Source organism: Capra hircus, chromosome 7 (genome assembly GCF_001704415.2).
Source record: "Capra hircus breed San Clemente chromosome 7, ASM170441v1, whole genome shotgun sequence".
Lineage (NCBI taxonomy): Eukaryota > Metazoa > Chordata > Mammalia > Artiodactyla > Bovidae > Capra > Capra hircus.
The window spans coordinates 56,401,243-56,422,273 of NC_030814.1; the positions used below are offsets into that span (position 1 = coordinate 56,401,243).

General features: G+C 38.9%; 1 protein-coding gene across 3 annotated transcripts in view; it reads right to left on the reverse strand.

The window, feature by feature from the left end:
- Positions 1 to 21,031, reverse strand: part of ARHGAP26 (Rho GTPase activating protein 26) — a 481,157-nt gene that overhangs the window by 168,404 nt on the left and 291,722 nt on the right. For all 3 annotated transcript variants that reach the window (XM_018050208.1, XM_018050206.1, XM_018050207.1), the window contains exons 15-17: positions 4,818 to 4,905; positions 3,100 to 3,158; positions 1,318 to 1,423 (exon numbers count right to left, since the gene is read on the reverse strand). In XM_018050208.1, the coding sequence (XP_017905697.1) occupies positions 1,318 to 1,423; positions 3,100 to 3,158; positions 4,818 to 4,905 (253 nt within the window). The remainder of the gene's footprint in view (positions 1 to 1,317; positions 1,424 to 3,099; positions 3,159 to 4,817; positions 4,906 to 21,031) is intronic.

Consider the following 21,031-nt stretch of genomic DNA (forward strand, 5'->3'; position numbering starts at 1 on the left):
GTGCTCAGTAGAAATATGGAGCTTCCTGGTAGCTCAGCTGGTAAAGAATCCACCTGCAATGCAGGAGACCCCAGTTCAATTTCTGGGTCAGGAAGATCAGCTGGAGAAGGGATAGGCTATCCACTCCAGTATTCTTAGGTTTTCCTGGTGGCTTAGCTGGAAAAGAATCCACCTGCAGTGAGAATGTCCTGGGTCCAATCCCTGGGTTGGAAAGATCCCCTGAAAAAAGGAACGGCTACCCACTCTAGTATCTGGCCTAGAGAATTCCATGGACTATACAGTCCATGGGGTTGCAAAGATTCAGACATGACGGGGTGTTTTTCAGGTTCCATTTTCACTAGTAGAAATATGAAAACAAGCCATCATAATCTCCCTCAGCAAAGTATTTACCCAAAAGACATGACTTAATGGCAGAACAATGCATGCATAACGGCTGGATTTACAATGTATCAGTTCCACAGAATGTCAAATTTATCAATTCGGGTTAACTGTTATAGTCTGTCTTTTCTTAGACTGTAGTCTCCAATCAAGAACATCCATCAAAGTTAAGAGAAGGTTGGAATACACACATATGCAGTGGCTGATACAATAAGGGGTATCAGCAAGGCCAATCCAAAACAGGTCAAGCAACAGTAAACACACAAGAATTTCAAATGGTTCCAAGACTATAAGTATTCCTAGCAGGAAAATCAAGTCCCCACTGACTTCCTCAGAAGGCAAATGGGCATTTGCCAATTCCTCCATTTTTTATACTACTTCAAGGGTCTTAACACATGTAACTTTTAAATTCAATGACATTATAGAGAAGGGGGAGACTACTACCCATATTTTTGACAGATGAAGAAACTAAGGAATTGAGAGGTCAGTGGCTTGTCCAGGGCTAGTTAAGTGGCTTGTTAAGAACAGAATCAACTTTAGAATTCAGGCCTCTTTATTTCGAATCCAAGTTCTCTAAACTTGTAACATATTCCTGTTTGCCCTCAATCATCACAAGAACATGTAACTCCTGAAAAGTCTGCTTTGTGATCTGGTAACATGGAGGACACACTTCTTGACTTCGATCATCACAAGAGCACAAAGTGTCCTGCAAAACTGTGCCCAATGGCCTGGCCGTATGGGAGCCTCCTCAGCCTACCCTGCAAAGCCTACTGCTGAGACCCACTGGAGTTAACATTTCACACATTTCTTTCCTATGCCTTCAGCATCCCTGACGCAACAGTGAGAAAGGGAAACATAAGCAGAACCAAAATCAGTTTTTGTGCTAAGATAAGAAATTTCCAGGGCTGAAGAAAGACCAGCAATTAGTCTTAAACCTACTTTGCCAAGTGGTTCATGAGCAGCTGTAACATCTGCCTGTTTTTCTCTGGGAGCCGATGAACAAGGCTGTGGATTTCAGAGACCCGAGACTCCTGGTTCTCCAGCTCTGCAAAGGAAGGAGGGAGGTAACACTGGATCAGAGTTACAACTAAATCAGTTTGCAAGACAAAAATCAGAGGAAAATAAAGGTGGGGCACAAGAGAGGGAAGATTTCTCACAGAGAAGACCCTGTTCTATGTACTCATGACTAGACTGACTGGATCTAGAAGTGCTTTTTTATTTTTAATTTAAAAAAAAAATTTTATTTTTACTTTATTTTACTTTAAAATACTGTATTGGTTTTGCCATACATTGACATGAATCCACCACGAGCGTACATAGAAGTGCTTTTAATAATGCTTTCCATGACAAAGTTCATGAAAAAATAAGACTGTCCAAAAAATCAAGCCAAGACGGTGACGTACGGTAAGGAAACGGAACCTCCTCACTCAGGAGTGGGAATAAATTTGAGAGTGGCTGGCTCCCTAGAGTGGGAACTTTGTTTCAAGGAAGGAAGGAACTTGATGCACTCATTAAGTGATGAACACATTGTACGTGAACAACACTGCAAGGGTTTCAAATATCAAAATAACGTCTCAAGACTGCATCAAAGACATCAAAGGAAATGTCCAGTTATTTCCAATCACATGAAACAACCAGCTAGGGAGAAGAAAGAAATGGCAGATAAAATAAGGAAATGTTTCTGCCAACCTGTAACCTAAATCATGATCTGTCACATTCTAATGGCTGCACTTGGGTACATGGCGTCATGTCTCTGGGAAACAGATTGATGGCACTCACCACACCTATTTATAGCTCTGAGGTGAGTTTTAATTAAAGAATGGTTGCTATGGGTTTGGAATTTCTCTGAGAAAGAAATCACATAAATACCATCTTTACTTTCAGTTTTCTCCCAGGTCTTTCTCCTGTTTTATGGGGGCCACTCTGCATGGATAAGGCCACCAGGACACGAGGTATTCTTTAATGAGGCCAGTAGCAGCTACCAGTGTAAACAAACTCAGATGGCTTAACGGAAGCAGGGAAAAGCACATACTATGGACATAACAGCACGGTGGGGATTTGTGCCAGATTTAAATCTGATAGAGAATCTTACTTCCCCGTACAGGAGGCCTGCCCCACATAGAAAGATTCCAGTATGCTTACGGTAGCTTGTACCTAATCCCTATGTATTTTAATACCAGTAATATAACGCCCAGGCTTGCATGATATAGCTGAAGACTGACCAGAAGCTGTAAATACCAGCCATGATGGAAAAGAGGACTGAGAAGTTATATAAACCATGATGGAAAAGAGGACTGAGAAGTTATATAAACGGTGTTGGATTCAGGGAAACATCCCGTGCTCAATTTAGGTAATGGGCAAAGTCTGAGTCATTCCGAAAAATGTTACCTCCAGGGCCAGAAAAGGCCCCAGGAGTTAGAACTCCAATAATCAAAACTAGAAAGTCAAATTTGCTTTTTTCACCTCATCCCTTCCCTGTACCACTACCCTCCAGCTCACTTCTGAAGCTTCTCCCCTCTACTGTAAATTCAGTATGCTCACAAGGTCCTTAGCAAAACCCGACTTGGTTTTGCTTTCATTCTGTGAGTCTTATGAGTGTGAATATGGGTAGTTTACACACAGCATACAAGGGGTTAGGTAATACTTATTTGGGGATACTTTTCTTTGAAATAGAGAAATCTATTCCCTTTCCCTTGAAACTGTCACAAATAAAAAACTTACTTGCTGCTTTAATGAAACTTCTTTGAAACTGGTACATCATGAGTGGTCCTGGAAGCATTCTGGAATAAAAGGATATACACTAGTCAGTTTAACAAAAGTAGTCCTATTCTCACTACCCAGCAGCCTCCAGATGGCGGACTGTGTTACATTTCTCAAAGACAAAGATCATGGGCAAACGAGCAACTCAGTTTAGTTCAACTTAGTTTCCCTTTTGAAAGGGTCCTGAGATTTCACCTGAAATGTTCATTCTTTCTCCTTTTTTAAGGGAATAGACAAAACTTACGTTTCACAGTCACAAACCAGCAAAGTGCTAATGTAAAAGTCTAGCACAACTGAGAGATTTCCTTTTCAGTCAATGACTCACCCACAACAAGAGCATTTTAAGATGTGTCTGAAATACAGGCAACTAACCCAACTTTTGCAATCATCAGTCTTAAACTCGTCTTCCTGGCAGCTTGTTATTAATCACTTCATCTGGAAACACTATGTGAGACTTTTGTAGGTGTTTTTATAGCAAATTCCCTATGGAGTATTGCTCCAGTATGCCAACCCTTAATATTAGGCATGACATAATCAAATTTTACCTGCTATCATAAAAATATATATATTTTATACATAGTGTCTATTAGCTAATTAATATCAAGATGCACAGATAAGTACTAAATATAAACCTCTAGCATCTAGGCTTTATATAATCTATTATGGTAGTATTTGGTGTATGAATATGTTTAACTGAAAATTTGAGTATTTTTACTGATAGTCCAAACAATAAGCTTCTGAACAGATTATCTATGGTCCTTGGTTCAGATTTCATTTTATTCTCACTGGATCCCCTGATTCAACTCTTAGTCATCACTTACATGACATCTTACTCTTGATACCAAGAGCCTTCCAGCAATTCCCCAACAGCCAATAAAACCGGCATCACCAATTCCTTTTCTGTGGCTTTCGAACCAAGTAAATCTTAACAGACTTGTAGAAATGCTTATGTAATTCCCGATTATAGTTCTCCTCTTTGTTTATGACTAGACCCCCACTTTCCTGCTCAAGAGGGATCACAGTGGAGAACTACAGCATACCTATGCTTCACATCTAGCATGCCTTTCAGTCCACTTGGAAACTGAGATGTGAGCAGCTAGTCAATCACCCACTCCCTTAATAACCAAGGGAAGGGTAGGAGGCAGCAGGAGTAACACATGTATTATTATAAGAAAAGCAGTCTTCTCGCCAACAAAGTCATATTTTCCAATCTAAGCAGAAGGAGTTAAAAAGGAGTACCATTAAAGTTCTCATTTTTAAGGAGCAACATTAGCAATACACTATCTATGCAAGGTGCAGAACTCTCAGAATACACAGGGTATGTAATCACGCATTCTCAACACAATGGGATATGTGATTCCTTGTTTTCTTAGCTGATTACCCAAGCATTACAGGAAATACCATATTTGAGGTTCTGTTAAAGGCTGATCATCAGAGAGCTTCTCAAAAAGAGCAAAGCTTCCTAAATCACTCATGGCACCATTGCACAATGGCAATCCATCAACTCTGGATGATTTATAATTGGTTTGACCAGCTCAGCTAATTGCACCCACACATAAGCTGTTTCCACATCTCAAACTCCCACCCATCAGTTCTCTGGAGGCTGAAAATAAAACTGCTTGCTTCTTGATTGCATGATAACAAGCTGGCACCATGCCCTGCAAATGGAAAGTCCCTACCTTAGGTAGGTCTTCAAAGCACTAGTGATGGTCTTTATCTCCCACTCGGCACAGATATCCATTTCTGTTTCAGAAGCTGTTTTGGGGTCTAAAGAGAAGAAAAGACAATGGGTAAAACAGAGCAGAAAATATAGCTAAAAAACAACCATGCATAAAAGCATTCAACCTCCCTACTAAACAAGGAAATCCAAAGTAAAAACAAAAATGACAGCTAGTTTTTCCTGATGGAATTAGAAAACTTTAAAAACCCAAGTATCTACTACTGGCAAAAATGCAGTGAAACTGATCCTCTCAGAAACTGCTGGACGCAGATGAATTAATGCAAGAGATGTGAGAAGAAATTTGGCAATATATATCAAGCCCTAAAAATGTTTATACACTTTGAAACAGTAATCCCACTTCTCACAACCCATCCTCAGGAAATAAGACAAGATGTGAGAAAGTTACATACACTCAAAATGTCCACCCTACACTACTATTGATAATACCACAATACATTTTAAAAGAACAACCTAAACAGCCAATGATAGAATGATTAAATTAATCCTGGTCTATTCCTGATGGAATAGCATGCCACCTTTACATGAAAATGATAACTACATTGCAAAATGGAAAATGCCTGAATTATCATGCAATGTCAAGCAAAAAAAAAAAAAAGATTCAAAGTTTTGTGAGAAACTCAAATGAATGAAAGCTGAAAGGAAATATTCTAAAAAGAAAAGTGTGGTTGGAGAATGGCAGAATTGTGTTTTTAATTTTTTTAAAACTATGACTTGATTCCATTACTTATATATTTTAAATTGCCCTAAACCAAGATGTGCAAAAAACAACCACCATAATTATATCAACTCCTGATCATTTCTTCATTTCCTCTGTGTATACTTCCAAACAAATGTGTGTATTTCAGATAAATATATACTGTAAAAGAAGAGATAATTCTTGTAGTCTTTCTGAGCAGCACACAGGCAGGCAAGAGGAGAGGCAGAGGTTGGGAAACACGAACTGTTTCAGAAACCAGCAGAAACCTGGATTCTAGCTGGCAAGAAGTCAGAAGCAGAGTCTCTCAGTGCACTGAATGGACAATCCAGCTTCTAGCGATTTGCCTCCCAGCTCCCATTGCCATTTCTTTCTGCACAGCGTTCAGTTCATTTTCAGCTGGGCTGCTACCCTTTTCTTACACCTACTCCCCACGCTCAGGTGAGGCCCCACTCTTCCAGGTTGGGGCGGGGGGAGGATGAGATGTTTCTGAACCCAGGGACTGGTTCAGGGATGGTCCAAGACCTAAGCCAGGTCAGTCAGCATGAAGTCCAGGACTTCTCTAGGAAAGAAGAAAAAGCACTCACTGTGCACCTGGGGGGGGGGTGGGGGGGGCTATACTGCTGCCCTGAATGCCACCACGTGGAGCCTGAGAGTATAGTCTGACAGACAAAGCCACAGGGAGAGGCTGAGAGTCTGGATGACATGGTCTGAGCCTCTGTAGACCACCATGCCTTTTTAATCAAATAAGCCAAAAAAGTCCCTTTTTGCTTAAGCCAGTTAAGGTCAGGTTCTCTGTTCTTTACAATCCAAAGAGGTCTAAACGTTGCAGCAGGTAAATGGAGACAGCAACCAGACTCTCTCTTTCTGGACAGTCTCAGAAGAAAGAGGATCCTCCTGCAGGGCCCACAGCCTTGCAGATGGAAACGCCCACAGGTGGGCATGACACCTTTTCCATTTACTTTCATCCTAGTGAGAAGAGGTAAAAAATCATGAGTGGCTTAAGGATTTAGGCCCTAATCCCCAAGTAAGGGCACAAATCCAGTTGGTATCTACTGTTCTCAGTGCGTTCTCCTGACAGGGCCCTGGTTCAGTAAGTGTTTGGCTCCGAATGGCATAACATTAATTCTTTCCTGGCTTTGCCATCTCACACTCCCTTAATGGTTTGTTTCTTCCTGTGGAAGTGTAGGTACCAAACAACTTCGCTTACCATGACCTTCCTCCCTCCCTACCCCCAAGACACATGGAAAGCTGCCACAGTGCATGGTTCTTGGATGCAAGACAGATGTTACTGTACATTTTTCTGAGGAACAAACCAACTTCTACCCAAGAAGAGTGAACATGACACTAAATAAGCAGCAGTTGGCAGGTCTGGGAGTTGTGAACTGTTCCATGAACCACATTTAGCAAACTAATGATTAGCTTCCACTTATTCGGGCTCTGTAACCATAGGAATATTGTGTAACATTACACAGAGGAGAGTCAAATTACAGCCAGGCTAAAGGGCTTTTTATAGCACTGATGAGGCAAAGTTCATAACTTGAGTACGTTCATTTTAATTCATTTAATGTCCAAACTAAATTGAATACAGCCTCCCAAACCACCCCATTTTCAGAAAGTACTGCCCAAGCTCCCCTCCCTACCAAAGCTCCCCTCACTTACAGAAGCTTTCTGGCAGCACCTGCATATGATACAGAGACATAATTGACAATTTCCTTCATAACTCAGTACATTTCTTTCCACCAGGTGGCTTGACGATTATAGACTTAGTAACACTGACCTAAGCTAGAGGAGCAGTCCAATGTACAGAAAGGCATCATATAGGTAGAGGCATTCCTCTTCAACCTACTCCCTGCATGAATTCAGAGAAGTAGGAGATATGGGTTGGAAGTGACGGTTACATGGGGGGAATGGTCTTAGAAATGTCACACTGGATCACAGAAGATCCAGTGATCCACTGTTGTGCTGTTGACAAAGTCACTAGGGATCTTCTGGGTGAAGGGATTAGGAAAGTCACCAATACACAACTAATCTCCTAATGCTACATTACAATGTATACACATTAAAATATTTTCTCTTTAACTGTGAAGGTAACACATGCATGGGGTAAAAAAAAAAAAAAAAAGAAAGAAAGAAAGAAAATCACACAAAACAAATACATATACACCAAAAGTAAAACTTCCCCTGCTAGAGGTTACTCAATACCAGTTTTGTCACCAATACAGTATATTAACGCATATATATGGAATTTAGACAGGGTAATGATGATCCTACATGCAAGGCAGCAAAAGAGACACAAATGTAAAGAACAGACTTTTGGACTATGTGGGAAGTCCACATAGTCCACATAGGTGAAGGTGGGATGATTTGCGAGAATAGCACTGAAACATGTATATTACCATATGTAAAACAGATGACCAGTGTAAGTTCAATGCATGAGGCAGAGCACTCAAAGTCGGTGCTCTGGGACAACCCAGAGGGATGGGATAGGGAGGGAGGTGGGAGGGGGGTTCAGGTTGGGGGGACACATGTACACCTGTGGGTGATTCATGTCAATGTATGGCAAAAAACAGCACAATATTATAAAGAAATTATCTTCTAATTAAAATAAATGAATTAAAAACAAAATACCAGTTTTGTCATGTGTATGTGATCTCTAACAGTGTGTACATGAACAAGCAGTTAAGTGACTACGTACAGCTTTCTAAAACCACAAATGGAAGCACACTCTAGATGCCATTCTGTGCACTATTTTCATTTCATAATATCTTAAGAAACAGTTTCCTATTAGTAGACAAATGTATCTTACTCACAGTACTTCACTGTACCATACTTAATGCCCCCATTCAAAGAGATTCAGGTTGTTCCCTAGATTTTGCTATGGTAAACAATGATATAAAACCACTGTTCCCTTGTAGATTATCTTACCTACAGCAAAAATTCCTCTAAGTGGAATTTCTGAGTCAAAAAGAAAGTGCATTTTTAATTTTGAAAGATACTGTTCAACTATCTCTCAGAGGTTATACCATTACATTTAAGAATGAGTGTGACTCCCTCCTCAATTCCTTGACAACAATGAAGAATCAAACAATTTGATCTTAGTCACTCTGACAGGTTAAAGAAAAACAGCTCATCTACTTTAATTTGCAATTTTGTCTGAGCAGGAAAATTGAGAATCCTCTCTTGCATGTGTGTTTTAAAGTCAAATTTACTGAAGTATAACTCACCTTTTTAAAGTATACAGTTCCATGATTTTTGACAAATATATATAGTCATGTAACCACTGCCACAATCAAGATATAAGTCATTTTCCTCATACCCTCTCCAAACTCTCTTGTGCCTCTTTCTCCACAGTCACTTCCCTCCCTCCATCTCCAGCCCCTGGCAACCCCTTTCCATGGCATAATACTCATGAAATTCACCATGCTGCTGCATATACAAGTAGTTCAATCCTTTTCTTAGTGAGTAGTATTCAATTTTATGGGCATATCCACTGACTAGTTGATGGAATTTGTGCTGTTTTCAATTTTTGACTGTTATGAATAAAGCTGCTATAAATACTTGCAATGGGTCTTATGAACTACTTTTTTGTCTCCTAAGTAAATACTCAGAGGTAGAACTGGGTCAAAATATGTAGGAGTAGGTCATATGGTAAATATGTTCAACTTTATCAAACCTATCAAATGGTTTCCAAAACAGTTGGGCTATTTTGCATTCGCAGTAGCCAACAGGAGAACTCTAGTTGCTTCATATATTTGTCAACACATGATACAACTGTGTGTTTAATTTTGAAATTTTAGCTCTATTAGGTATGTAGAAATAACTCCTTTTTGAAATTTGATTTTCCTTAATGACTAATGATGTTGGTCATCTTTTCATGTGCTTTTTGGTCATCTATATATTTTCTCTGGTGAACTATTTGTTCAAATCTTATGTCCATTTTAAAAACTGAATTGCAAGTTATTTTTAATACATTCAGGCTATAAATCATTATTCAGACATATATTTTACAAATATTTTCCCTTGATCTGTAGCTCATCTTTTCTTTTTCCTAATATATTTTAAAGAGCAGATTTTTTTTTTTTTAATGGATAAGGTTCAGTTAATCAGATTTTTCTTTCATGGTTCCTGCTCTTTGTGTTCTAGCCAAGAAATCTTTTCTACAACAAGATAGCAAAGATAGATTCTCTCCTAAATCTTGAAGTTTAACAGTTTTATCTCTTAGGTTTAGGATCATTTGTCTATTTTGAGTCAATTTCTGTACATAGTTTAAGATAAGGGTTGAATTTATTTTTCCTCATATAGATGTCCAATTACATTAGTACCATTTGTTGAAAGGACTGTCGTTTCCCCCACTAAACTACTTTGACATCTTTATCCAAATTAATTGACCCTATATATGTGGACCCTATTTCTGGATTCTCTTGCCTGTTCCACTGATCTATATGTCATTCCTTACCATACAGTCTGAATTTCCTGCGTATAAACATTAGTTGTATTTTGGTTTTTGTCTTTTTCTAAAATCTTGAGTCTTTCATAATATTCATTCTCCATTATGAATGGAGAAAGACATTTATGTAAATATACTATGATTCGAGGGGCGGTCCTAAGATGGCAGAGGAATAGGACAAGGAGAACACTTTCTCCCCCACAAATTCATCAAAAGAACATTTAAACGCTGAGTAAATTCCACAAAACAACTTCTGAATGCCGGCAGAGGACATCAGGCACCCAGAAAAGCAACCCATTGTCTTCAAAAGGAGGTAGGAAAAAATATAAAAGACAAAAAAAGAAACAAAAATGGTAGGGATGGAGCTCCATCCCGGGAAGGGAGTGTTAAAAAGAGAGAAGTTTCCAAACACCAGGAAACACTCTCACTGCAGAATCTGTGGTGAGCCTTGAAAGCAGAGGGCAATATAACTGGGAGGAAAAATAAATAAATAATTAAAACCCACAGATTACAAGCCCAACAGTAACTCCCCCAGCAGAGAAGCAGCGCAGACGCCATTGGGCATGAATGCCCCGAGGGTAATCAGAGTGAACTAACTTGGGCTAGCAAAGCAGACTGTGGGATAGCTACCACGCGAAAAGCCGTAACCTAAGACACCGCCAGCACTGCACACAGAACAAAGGACTGAACTGAACTTGCGGGCTGCAGACCATCCCCCTCCAGTGACAGGCAGCCAGAGCCGGAAGGGGGCAATCGCAGCCTCAGAGAGACATTATCTACCAAACTCCAAGCAGGCTTCTTTGCTAACTAAGACTTCATGGGGTTCTGGACAGTCATCATCTGCCTGAGAAGGTGCGCCGGTTGTACACGCAGAAAACTGAGCGGCAGGGATGGGAGAGATGATAAGTTTCAGCGACTGCGCCTGCCAAACACCTCATCACCTGAGCTGCTCGGACCTGGGAAGGGCACAAAATGCAGACCCATCCAAGTCTGCGCCTCTGACGACTACCCGAGTGCCTGAACCTGAGCGGCTTAGACCTGGGAAGCGCATGCAGCCCAGGGCTGGCCTCGGATGGTTCCTGGCAGAGCAACCTAGAGCCTGAGCAGTGTGGACAGGGAGGGAACAGGCGCCATGAGCTGGGGCAGGCCCATTGTGGCTGAGGCACTGCGAGCACACGCCAGTGTTTTCTGCAGCGTCCCTCCCTCCCCACAGTGCAACTAAACAAGTGAGCCTAAAAAAGTGTCCACCACCGCCCGCCTTGTGTCAGGGTGGAAATCAGACACTGAAGAGAGCAGCAAATAGAAGAAGCTAAAATAGAGGGAACCGCCTTGGAAGTGACAGGTGCAATAGATTAAAACCCTGTCGTTAGTACCGACTACATAGGAAGGGGCCTATAGATCTTGAGAAATATAAGCCGGACCAAGAAACTATCCGAAAATGAACTGACCCAACACTGCCCACACACCACCAGAGAAAGTCCTAGATATATTTTTACTATTTTTATGATCATTCTTTTTTTTTAACTTTTCAAAATTTTAAGTCCTCTATTACTCCTTTAATTTTCATTTTTATAACCTACTATTACTTTTCCAAAAAAGACCCTATTTTTTAGAGCAAACTTCATATATATATATTTTAAATAATTTTTGTGCCTTTTTTTTTTTATTCTTCTTCTTTTCTTTAATATTGTATTTTTGAAATTCCAACCTCTACTCTAGATTTTTAATCTTTGCTTTTTGGTATTTGTTATCAATCTTGTACCTTTAAGAATGCAATCTTCAGTACCCATTTTTACTTGGGAGCGAGATTACTGGCTTGACTGCTCTCTCCCCCTTTGGACTCTCCTTTTTCTCCACCAGGTCGACTCTGTCTCCTCCCTCTCCCTTCTCTTCTCTACCCAACTCTGTGAATCTCTGTGTGTTACAGACGGCGGAGAACACTTAGGGACTGATTACTGGCTGGATCTGTCTCTCTCCTTTTCATTCCCCCCTTTTATCCTCCTGGCCACCTCTGTCTCCTTCCTCCCTCTTCTCTTCTCTGTATAACTCCGTGAACATCTCTGAGTGGTCCAGACCGTGGAGTGCACATAAGAAAGTGATTACTGGCTAGCTTGCTCTCTCCTATTTTGATTCCACCTCATCTCAGTCGGGTCACCTCTGAGTCCCTCTTCCCTCTTCTCTTCTCCATGTAACTCTGTGAACCTCTCTGGGTGTCCCTCACTGTAGAGAAACTTTTCATCTTTAGCCTAGATGTTTTATCAATGGTGCTGTACAGAAGAAGTCTTGAGACTACTGTAAAAATAAGACTGAAAACCAGAAGCAGGAGGCATAAGTCCAAATCCTGAGAACATCAGAGAACATTCCCTGACTCCAGGGAACATTAATCAATAGGAGCTCATCAATACCTTCATACCTACACTGAAAGCAAGCATCACCCAAGGGCCAACAGGTTCCAGAGCAAAACATACCATGCAAATTCTCCAGCAACACAGGAACATAGCCCTGAGCTTCAATACACAGGCTGCCCAAAGTTACTCCAAAACCATTGACATCTCATAACTCGTTACTGGACACTTCATTGCATTCCAGAGAGAAGAAATCCAGTTCCACCCACCAGAACACCCACACAAGCTTCCCTAACCAAGAAACCTTGACAAGCCACTAATACAACCCCACCCACAGCGAGGAAACTCCACAATATAAAGAACTCCACAAACTGCTAGAATACAGAAAGGCCACCCCAAACTCTGTAAAATAAACAAGATGAAGAGACAGAGGAATATCCAGCAGGTAAAGGAACAGGATAAATGCCCACTAAACCAAACAAAAGAGGAAGAGATAGGGAATCTACCTGATAAAGAATTCTGAATAATGACAGTAAAAATGATCCAAAATCTTGAAAACAAAAGGGAATTACAGATAAACAGCCTGGAGACAAGAATTGAGAAGATGCAAGAAAGGTTTAACAAGGACCTAGAAGAAATAAAAAAGAGTCAATATATAATGAATAATGCAATAAATGAGATCAGAAACACTCTGGAGGCAACAAATAGCAGAATAACGGAGGCAGAAGATAGGATTAGTGAAGTAGAAGATAGAATGGTAGAAATAAATGAATCAGAGAGGAAAAAAGAAAAACAAATTAAAAGAAATGAGGACAATCTCAGAGACCTCCAGGACAACGTTAAACGCTCCAACATTCGAATCATAGGAGTCCCAGAAGAAGAAGACAAAAAGAAAGACTGTGAGAAAATACTTGAGATAATAGTTGAAAACTTCCCTAAAATGGGGAAGGAAATAATCACCCAAGTCCAAGAAACCCAGAGAGTCCCAAACAGGATAAACCCAAGGCAAAACATGCCAAGAAACATACTAATCAAATTAACAGATCAAACACAAATAACAAATATTAAAAGCAGCAAGGGAAAAACAACAAATAACACACAAGGGAATTCCCATAAAGATAACAGCTGATCTTTCAATAAAACTCTTCAGGCCAGGAGGGAATGGCAAGACATACTTAAAGTGATGAAAGAAAATAACCTACAGCCCAGATTACTATACCCAGCAAGGATCCCATTCAGATATGAAGAAGAAATCAAAAGCTTTACAGACAAGCAAAAGCGGAGAGAATTCAGCACCACCAAACCAGCTCTCCAACAAATGCTAAAGGATATTCTCTAGACAGGAAACAAGGGTGTATAAACTCAAACCCAAAACAATAAAGTAAATGGCAAGGGGATCATACTTATCAATAATTATCATAAATATAAATGGGTTGAATGCCCCAACCAAAAGACAAAGAGTGGCTGAATGGATACAAAAACAAGACCCCTATATATATTGTCTGAAAGAGACCCACCTTGAAACAAGGGACACATACAGACTGAAAGTGAAGGGCTGGAAAAAGATATTCCATGCAAATAGAGACCAAAAGAAAGCAGGAGTAGCAATGCTCATATCAGATAAAACAGACTTTAAAATAAAGGCTGTGAAAAGAGACAAAGAAGGACACTAAATAATGATCAAAGGACCAATCCAAGAAGAAGATATAACAATTATAAATATATATGCACCCAACATAGGAGCACTACAATATGTAAGACAAATGTTAACAAGTATGAAAGGGGAAATTAACAATAACACAATAATAGTGGGAGACTTTAATACCCCACTCATACCTATGGATAGATCAACTAAACAGAAAATTAACAAAGAAACACAAACTTTAAATGATACAATAGTCCAGTTAGACCTAATTGATATCTATAGGACATTTCACCCCAAAACAATGAATTTCACCTTTTTCTCAAGCACACACAGAACCTTCTCCAGGGTAGATCACATTCTGGGCCATAAATCTAGCCTTGCTAAATTCAAAAAAAATTGAAATCATTCCAAGCATCTTTTCTGACCACAATGCAGTAAGATTAGATCTCAATTACAGGAGAAAAACTATTAAAAATTCCAACACATACGGGCTGAATAACACGCTGCTGAATAACCAACAAATCACAGAAGAAATAAAAAATGAAATCAAAATATACATAGAAACGAATGAAAATGAAAACACAACAACCCAAAACCTGTGGGACACTGTAAAAGCAGTGCTAAGAGGAAAGTTCATAGCAATACAGGCATACCTCAAGAAACAAGAAAAAAGTAAAATAAATAACCTAACTCTACACCTAAAGCAACCAGGAAAGGAAGATATGAAGAACCACAGGGTTAGTAAAAGGAAAGAAATCTTAAAAATTAGGGCAGAAATAAATGCAAAAGAAACAAAAGAGACCATAGCAAAAATCAACAAAGCCAAAAGCTGGTTCTTTGAAAGGATAAATAAAATTGACAAACCATTAGCCAGACTCATCAAGGAACAAAGGGAGAAAAGTCAAATCAATAAAATTAGAAATGAAAATGGAGAGATCACAACAGACAACACAGAAATACAAAGGATCATAAGAGACTACTATCAGCAAGTATATGCCAATAAAATGGACAACGTGGAAGAAATGGACAAATTCTTAGAAAAGTACAACTTTCCAAAACTGAACCAGGAAGAAATAGAAAATCTTAACAGACCTATCACAAGCACGGAAACTGAAACTGTAATCAGAAATCTTCCAGCAAACAAAAGCCCAGGTCCAGAAGGCTTCACAGCTGAATTCTACCAAAAATTTAGAGAAGAGATAACACCTATCCTACTCAAACTCTTCCAGAAAATTGCAGAGGAAGGTAAACTTCCAAACTCATTCTATGAGGCCACCATCACCCTAATAACAAAACCTGACAAAGACGCCACAAGAAAAGAAAACTACAGGCCAATATCACTGATGAACATAGATGCAAACATCCTTAACAAAATTCTAACAATCAGAATCGAACAACACATTAAAAAGATCATACACCATGACCAAGTGGGCTTTATCCCAGGGATGCAAGGATTCTTCAATATCCGCAAATCAATCAGTGTAATACATCACATTAACAAATTGAAAAATAAAAGCCATATGACTATCTCAATAGATGCAGAGAAAGCCTTTGACAAAATGCAACATCCATTTATGATAAAAACTCTCCAGAAAGCAGGAATAGAAGGAAGATACCTCAACATAATAAAAGCTATATATGACAAACCCACAGCAAACCTTATCCTCGATGGTGAAAAATTGAAAGCATTTCCCCTAGAGTCAGGAACAAGACAAGGGTGCCCACTTTCACCGCTACTATTCAACATAGTTTTGGAAGTTTTGGCCACAGCAATTAGAAGACAAAAAGAAATAAAAGGAATCCAAATTGGAAAAGAAGAAGTAAAACTCTCACTGTTTGCAGATGACATGATCCCCTACACAGAAAACCCTAAAGACTCCACCAGAAAATTACTAGAGCTAATCAATGAATATAATAAAATTGCAGGATATAAAATTAACACACAGAAATCCCTTGCATTTCTATACAGTAATAATGAGAAAATAGAAAGAGAAATTAAGGAAACAATCCCATTCACCATTGCAACAAAAAGAATAAAATACTTAGGAATATATCTACCCAAAGAAACTAAAGACCTATATATAGAAAACTAAAAAACACTGATGAAGGAAATCAAAGAGGACACTAATAGATGGAGAAATATACCATGTTCATGGATCGGAATAATTAATATAGTGAAAATGAGTATACTACCCAAAGCAATCTACAGATTCAATGCAATCCCTATCAAGCTACCAACGGTATTTTTCACAGAGCTAGAACAAATAATTTCACAATTTGTATGGAAATACAAAAAACCTGAATAGCCAAAGCAATCTTGAGAAAGAAGAATGGAACTGGAGGAATCAACCTGCCTGACTTCAGGCTCTACTACAAAGCCACAGTCATCAAGACAGTATGGTACTGGCACAGAGACAGAAATATAGATCAATGGAACAAAATAGAAAGCCCAGAGATAAACCCACGCACCTATGGACACCTTATCTTTGACAAAGGAAGCAAGAACATACAATGAACTAAAGACAATCTCTTTAACAAGTGGTGCTGGGAAAACTGGTCAACCACTTGTAAAAGAATGAAACTAGAACACTTTCTAACACTGCACACGAAAATAAACTCAAAGTGGATTAAAGATCTAAATGTAAGACCAGAAACTATAAAACTCTTAGAAGAGAACATAGGCAAAACACTCTCTGACATAAATCACATCAAGATCCTCTATGACCCACCTCCCAGAATATTGGAAATAAAAGCAAAAATAAACAAATGGGACCTAATTAAAATTAAAAGCTTCTGCACAACAAAAGAAAATATAAGCAAGGTGAAAAGACAGCCTTCAGAATGGGAGAAAATAATAGCAAATGAAGCAACTGACAAACAACTAATCTCAAAAATATACAAGCAACTTATGCAACTCAATTCCAGAAAAACAAACAACCCTATCAAAAAATGGGCCAAAGAACTAAATAGACATTTCTCCAAAGAAGACATACAGATGGCTAACAAACACATGAAAAGATCACTCAACATCACTCATTATCAGAGAAATGCAAATCAGAACCACAATGAGGTACCATTTCATGCCAGTCAGAATGGCTGTGATCCAAAAGTCTACAAGCAATAAATGCTGGAGAGGGTGTGGAGAAAAGGGAACCCTCCTACACTGTTGGTGGGAATGCAAACTAGTACAGCCACTATGGAGAACAGTGTGGAGATTCCTTTTAAAATTGCAAACAGAACTGCCTTATGACCCAGCAATCCCACTGTTGGGCATACACACTGAGGAAACCAGAACTGAAAGAGACACATGTACCCCAATGTTCATCGCAGCACTGTTTATAATAGCCAGGACATGGAAGCAACCTAGATGTCCACCAGCAGATGAATGGATAAGAAAGCTGTGGTACATATACACAATAGAGTATTACTCAGCCATTAAAAAGAATACATTTGAATCAGTTCTAACGTGGTAGATGAAACTGGAGCTGATTATACAGAGTGAAGTAAGCCAGAAAGAAAAACACCAATACAGTAACGCATATATATGGAATTTAGAAAAATGGTAATGGTAGCCCTGTATGCGAGACAGCGAAAGAGACACAGATGTATAGAACAGTCTTTTGGACTCTGTGCGAGAGGGAGGGGGTGGGATGATTTGGGAGAACGTCATTGGAACATGTATATCATATAAGAAATGAATCGCCTGTCCAGGTTCGATGCAGGATACAGGATGCTTGGGGCTGATGCACTGGGATGACCCAGAGGGATGGTATGGGGAGGGAGGGAGGAGTGGGGTTCAGGTTTGGGAACACGTGTATACCTGTGGCAGATTCATGTTGATATATGGCAAAACCAATACAATATTGTAAAGTAATTAGCCTCCAAGTAAAATAAATAAATTTTTAAAAAAATGACTAGATTCGATACTTAGCAACCTGATAAGCAAATCTATTTATCAAATTATTTTCTGATTATAAAAGCTGTACCTCTTAAAAACTTTAATCATTTTCCATATCTAAAGCTTAAAAATCCAGAATATCTATAGCCACATCTGTTCTAAGACCTAAATGCTATTGCTGTCTTCTGTCTCTGTCTTAGGAGAACCTGCCTGAAGCATCCCTGTAAGCAAAGGTGACGGTGGGAAGAGCAGAGAAGAAGGGGAGTGTCCATCTGTGGCCTCCATTCTCTAGGAACTTGGGACTGTGGTGAACAGTGCCCTTACTAGCTCTCAGATGGGTCAATCCTCCATCCAAACAGTATACTAGCTCCCGGTTCTGGTCAGCATTTGTCTGCTGTCCTTTACTGGTAAGTAAAACTGGAAGTGCACAATGTCAGGGCTTCTTCTCTGCTAGTCTTCAAAGATTTGGGGCCGTTTCTGCAAGCCTTTACATCTTAGAAGTTGTCATAAGCATATCTGTTACTTCAGCATTTCTTCAGAAAGAAGCTTTGCTTGCTTTTATTTATGACACTCTGTGAAGGGTGTGAGAAAGGAAAGTCACAGAAAAAAGGCCCCAGAGGAGCCAGAAGGACGGTTCATGGTTGGACCAGAGATCAGTGAGTGAGGCACACTACTGTGACCTGAATCTTTAAAGCATAGCAATTCAAACCTTCCATGATTTCTTTGTAGCACTGACCTTAAATGTTAGTTAAAAAAAAAACAAACCCAAAAGACAAAACAGGATAAAGTCACAGGATAAGAAAAAAAAAAAAACAGCAACACTAAACTTGTATTCCCTCAACACCACTGTGAGAAACTATAAAGATACACACACACACACACACACAGACATACAGTTTCAACAACACAGAAAATAAGGCTCACTCAACATTCTACTTGTCCCTAGAGGATCATCCACCAGGCAGTGTTCAGGAGAAGCCCAGAGGAAGACCCACATTAGGGAACTATGTGATGGGTAACTGCTTTCTGCCTGCTCTGAGGTACAGCCCATGCTATTCCACGGAAGGGGGACATGCTGCACTGCACCCATCCCACCACAGCACAGCTCAGTGTTGAGACTGCAATCCAGGCAGTGAGATGAGACTGTGACAGAAGTGGAGGTGTGTCTGCTTATACAAAGGGAAGTGAATTCAGGAGGGGAAAGTTCTAGAACAAATAGGAGAATGACAAATGAATAACCACAGCATACTTCAGATTAACCAGGAAGTAACTCCACTTCACCCACAACCATGACCAACCAGAACCAGGAGAAACCTTTTCAGGAGTATAGGTAGGTCCACACTAAATGAAAAATTTCAGAGTACCAGAAACGTGGATGGAATCATGTATAATAGTGCTCTAATTTCATGTGACAGGATGATTCTAATAGGAATCATGAAAACAGCAGCAGGATAAGGAGAGTCTACTCACAATGAATTCAATTGCAAACGTTTATAAACCACTCTGTGTTCAGGTGGATTTAAAAAGAAGATTAAAAAGCTGATAAAATACTTGTTCACATAAAACACAGAAACCAAAGCACTCAAAAACATTTCACAAAGCATCTGTTCTACATATAAATAAAATTCAGAAAAATATGGATGCTGTGAAATAAGACATCAAAGCAAAAAAAAAAAAAACACTGAAATAATAAAGGTGAAATGTAGAAGGCAGAAAGGTAGAAATGAAAGGAGTTAAAATAAGTCAGTTAAAAACACTGATAATTCAATTACCAAATTAAAATGTGCATTATAAAGAGCAAAAAAAAAAAAACAGCCCCAAAGAAATTAAAACAAATGGCATGGATATGAGGTGCAAATTTTAGAATGTTTGCTTATGATGCAAAGAATCAAGACAGAAAACAACATTAGAAAAATGAAAAATGAAGATAATTATGTTTTTAAAATATTAAGAATTGAAGAATAACAAACAGAAAGAGAATTTGCTTTTCTTTAGGAAACCGTGTGTGAAAACTCCTTCACTGGACTCCAATATGTGTAAGAGAAGGACTAGATGGTGATATTTAAAGCAATGGAGGGACTTCCTTGGCAGTCCAGTGGTTAAGACTTAAGTGATTAAGGGTGTGTGGGTCTGATCCCTGGTCAGGGACCTAAGATCCCACATGCCTCTCAGCCAAAAAAACCAAAACACATATCAAACAGAAGCAATATTATAACAAATGTAATAAAGACTTCAAACAAGGTTCACATGAAAAAAAGCATCTTTAAAAAAATTAAATAACAGAAAGGGAAAATTTTCCTCCTCATTGACATATGGTTATTTGTCAACTGGGTAAGTATTTGAGGAAAAGTAGGGCTAGTTTTCATTTTTCATGGATACATTCCAGATGGCTTTTAAGGAAAACAAAGTTTTTGCAGTCCTAGAATGGGGAAGGTCTTTTGGGCACGATCCATCTATGAAAACGACTAGGACTTCATAAAAATATTATAAACATTCATAAGACAAAACAAAAACAAAAGTACCCATATAAAGTTCAAAATAAATTATATCTGAAAGAAAATATTGGTAACATAACTTCCATATATAAGAATGTCTTAAAATTGAAAGATGAATACATCAATAGAAAACTGGCTGACAACACAAATAGGCAATTCACTTAAGAATAAATATCAGCAAGAAACCTAGAAAAAAAAAGCCAATCTCACCCAGAATATTTTTTTAAATACTTATAATTTATATGCAAAAAAGTAACAGAGAATGGTATGTGGTAAAGGATACTCTGACAGCAAGTTTGGGAATATCAATTAAAGGCCTTAAAAACATGTGCATACCTTGACCTAGAAATTCAATGTCTTAAAATAAACTCTAAGGAAATAATTAAATATGCATATAAAATTTAAAATAACAACAGCTAACATTTATTGACTAACATGTAGAGGCTTTGGACTCAGCAACCCACATGTATCTTTTCTTTAATCCTCTCTTTATTACAGAGGCAGAGGCTATTATTACAGATAATGAGACAGAAGACTAGATGGGCTTAAATAATTTGTGTAAAGTCAAGTGGACAAGCAGTTTAATTATAACTTGCTCAACTCCAAAAGGCATGCTCATAACATG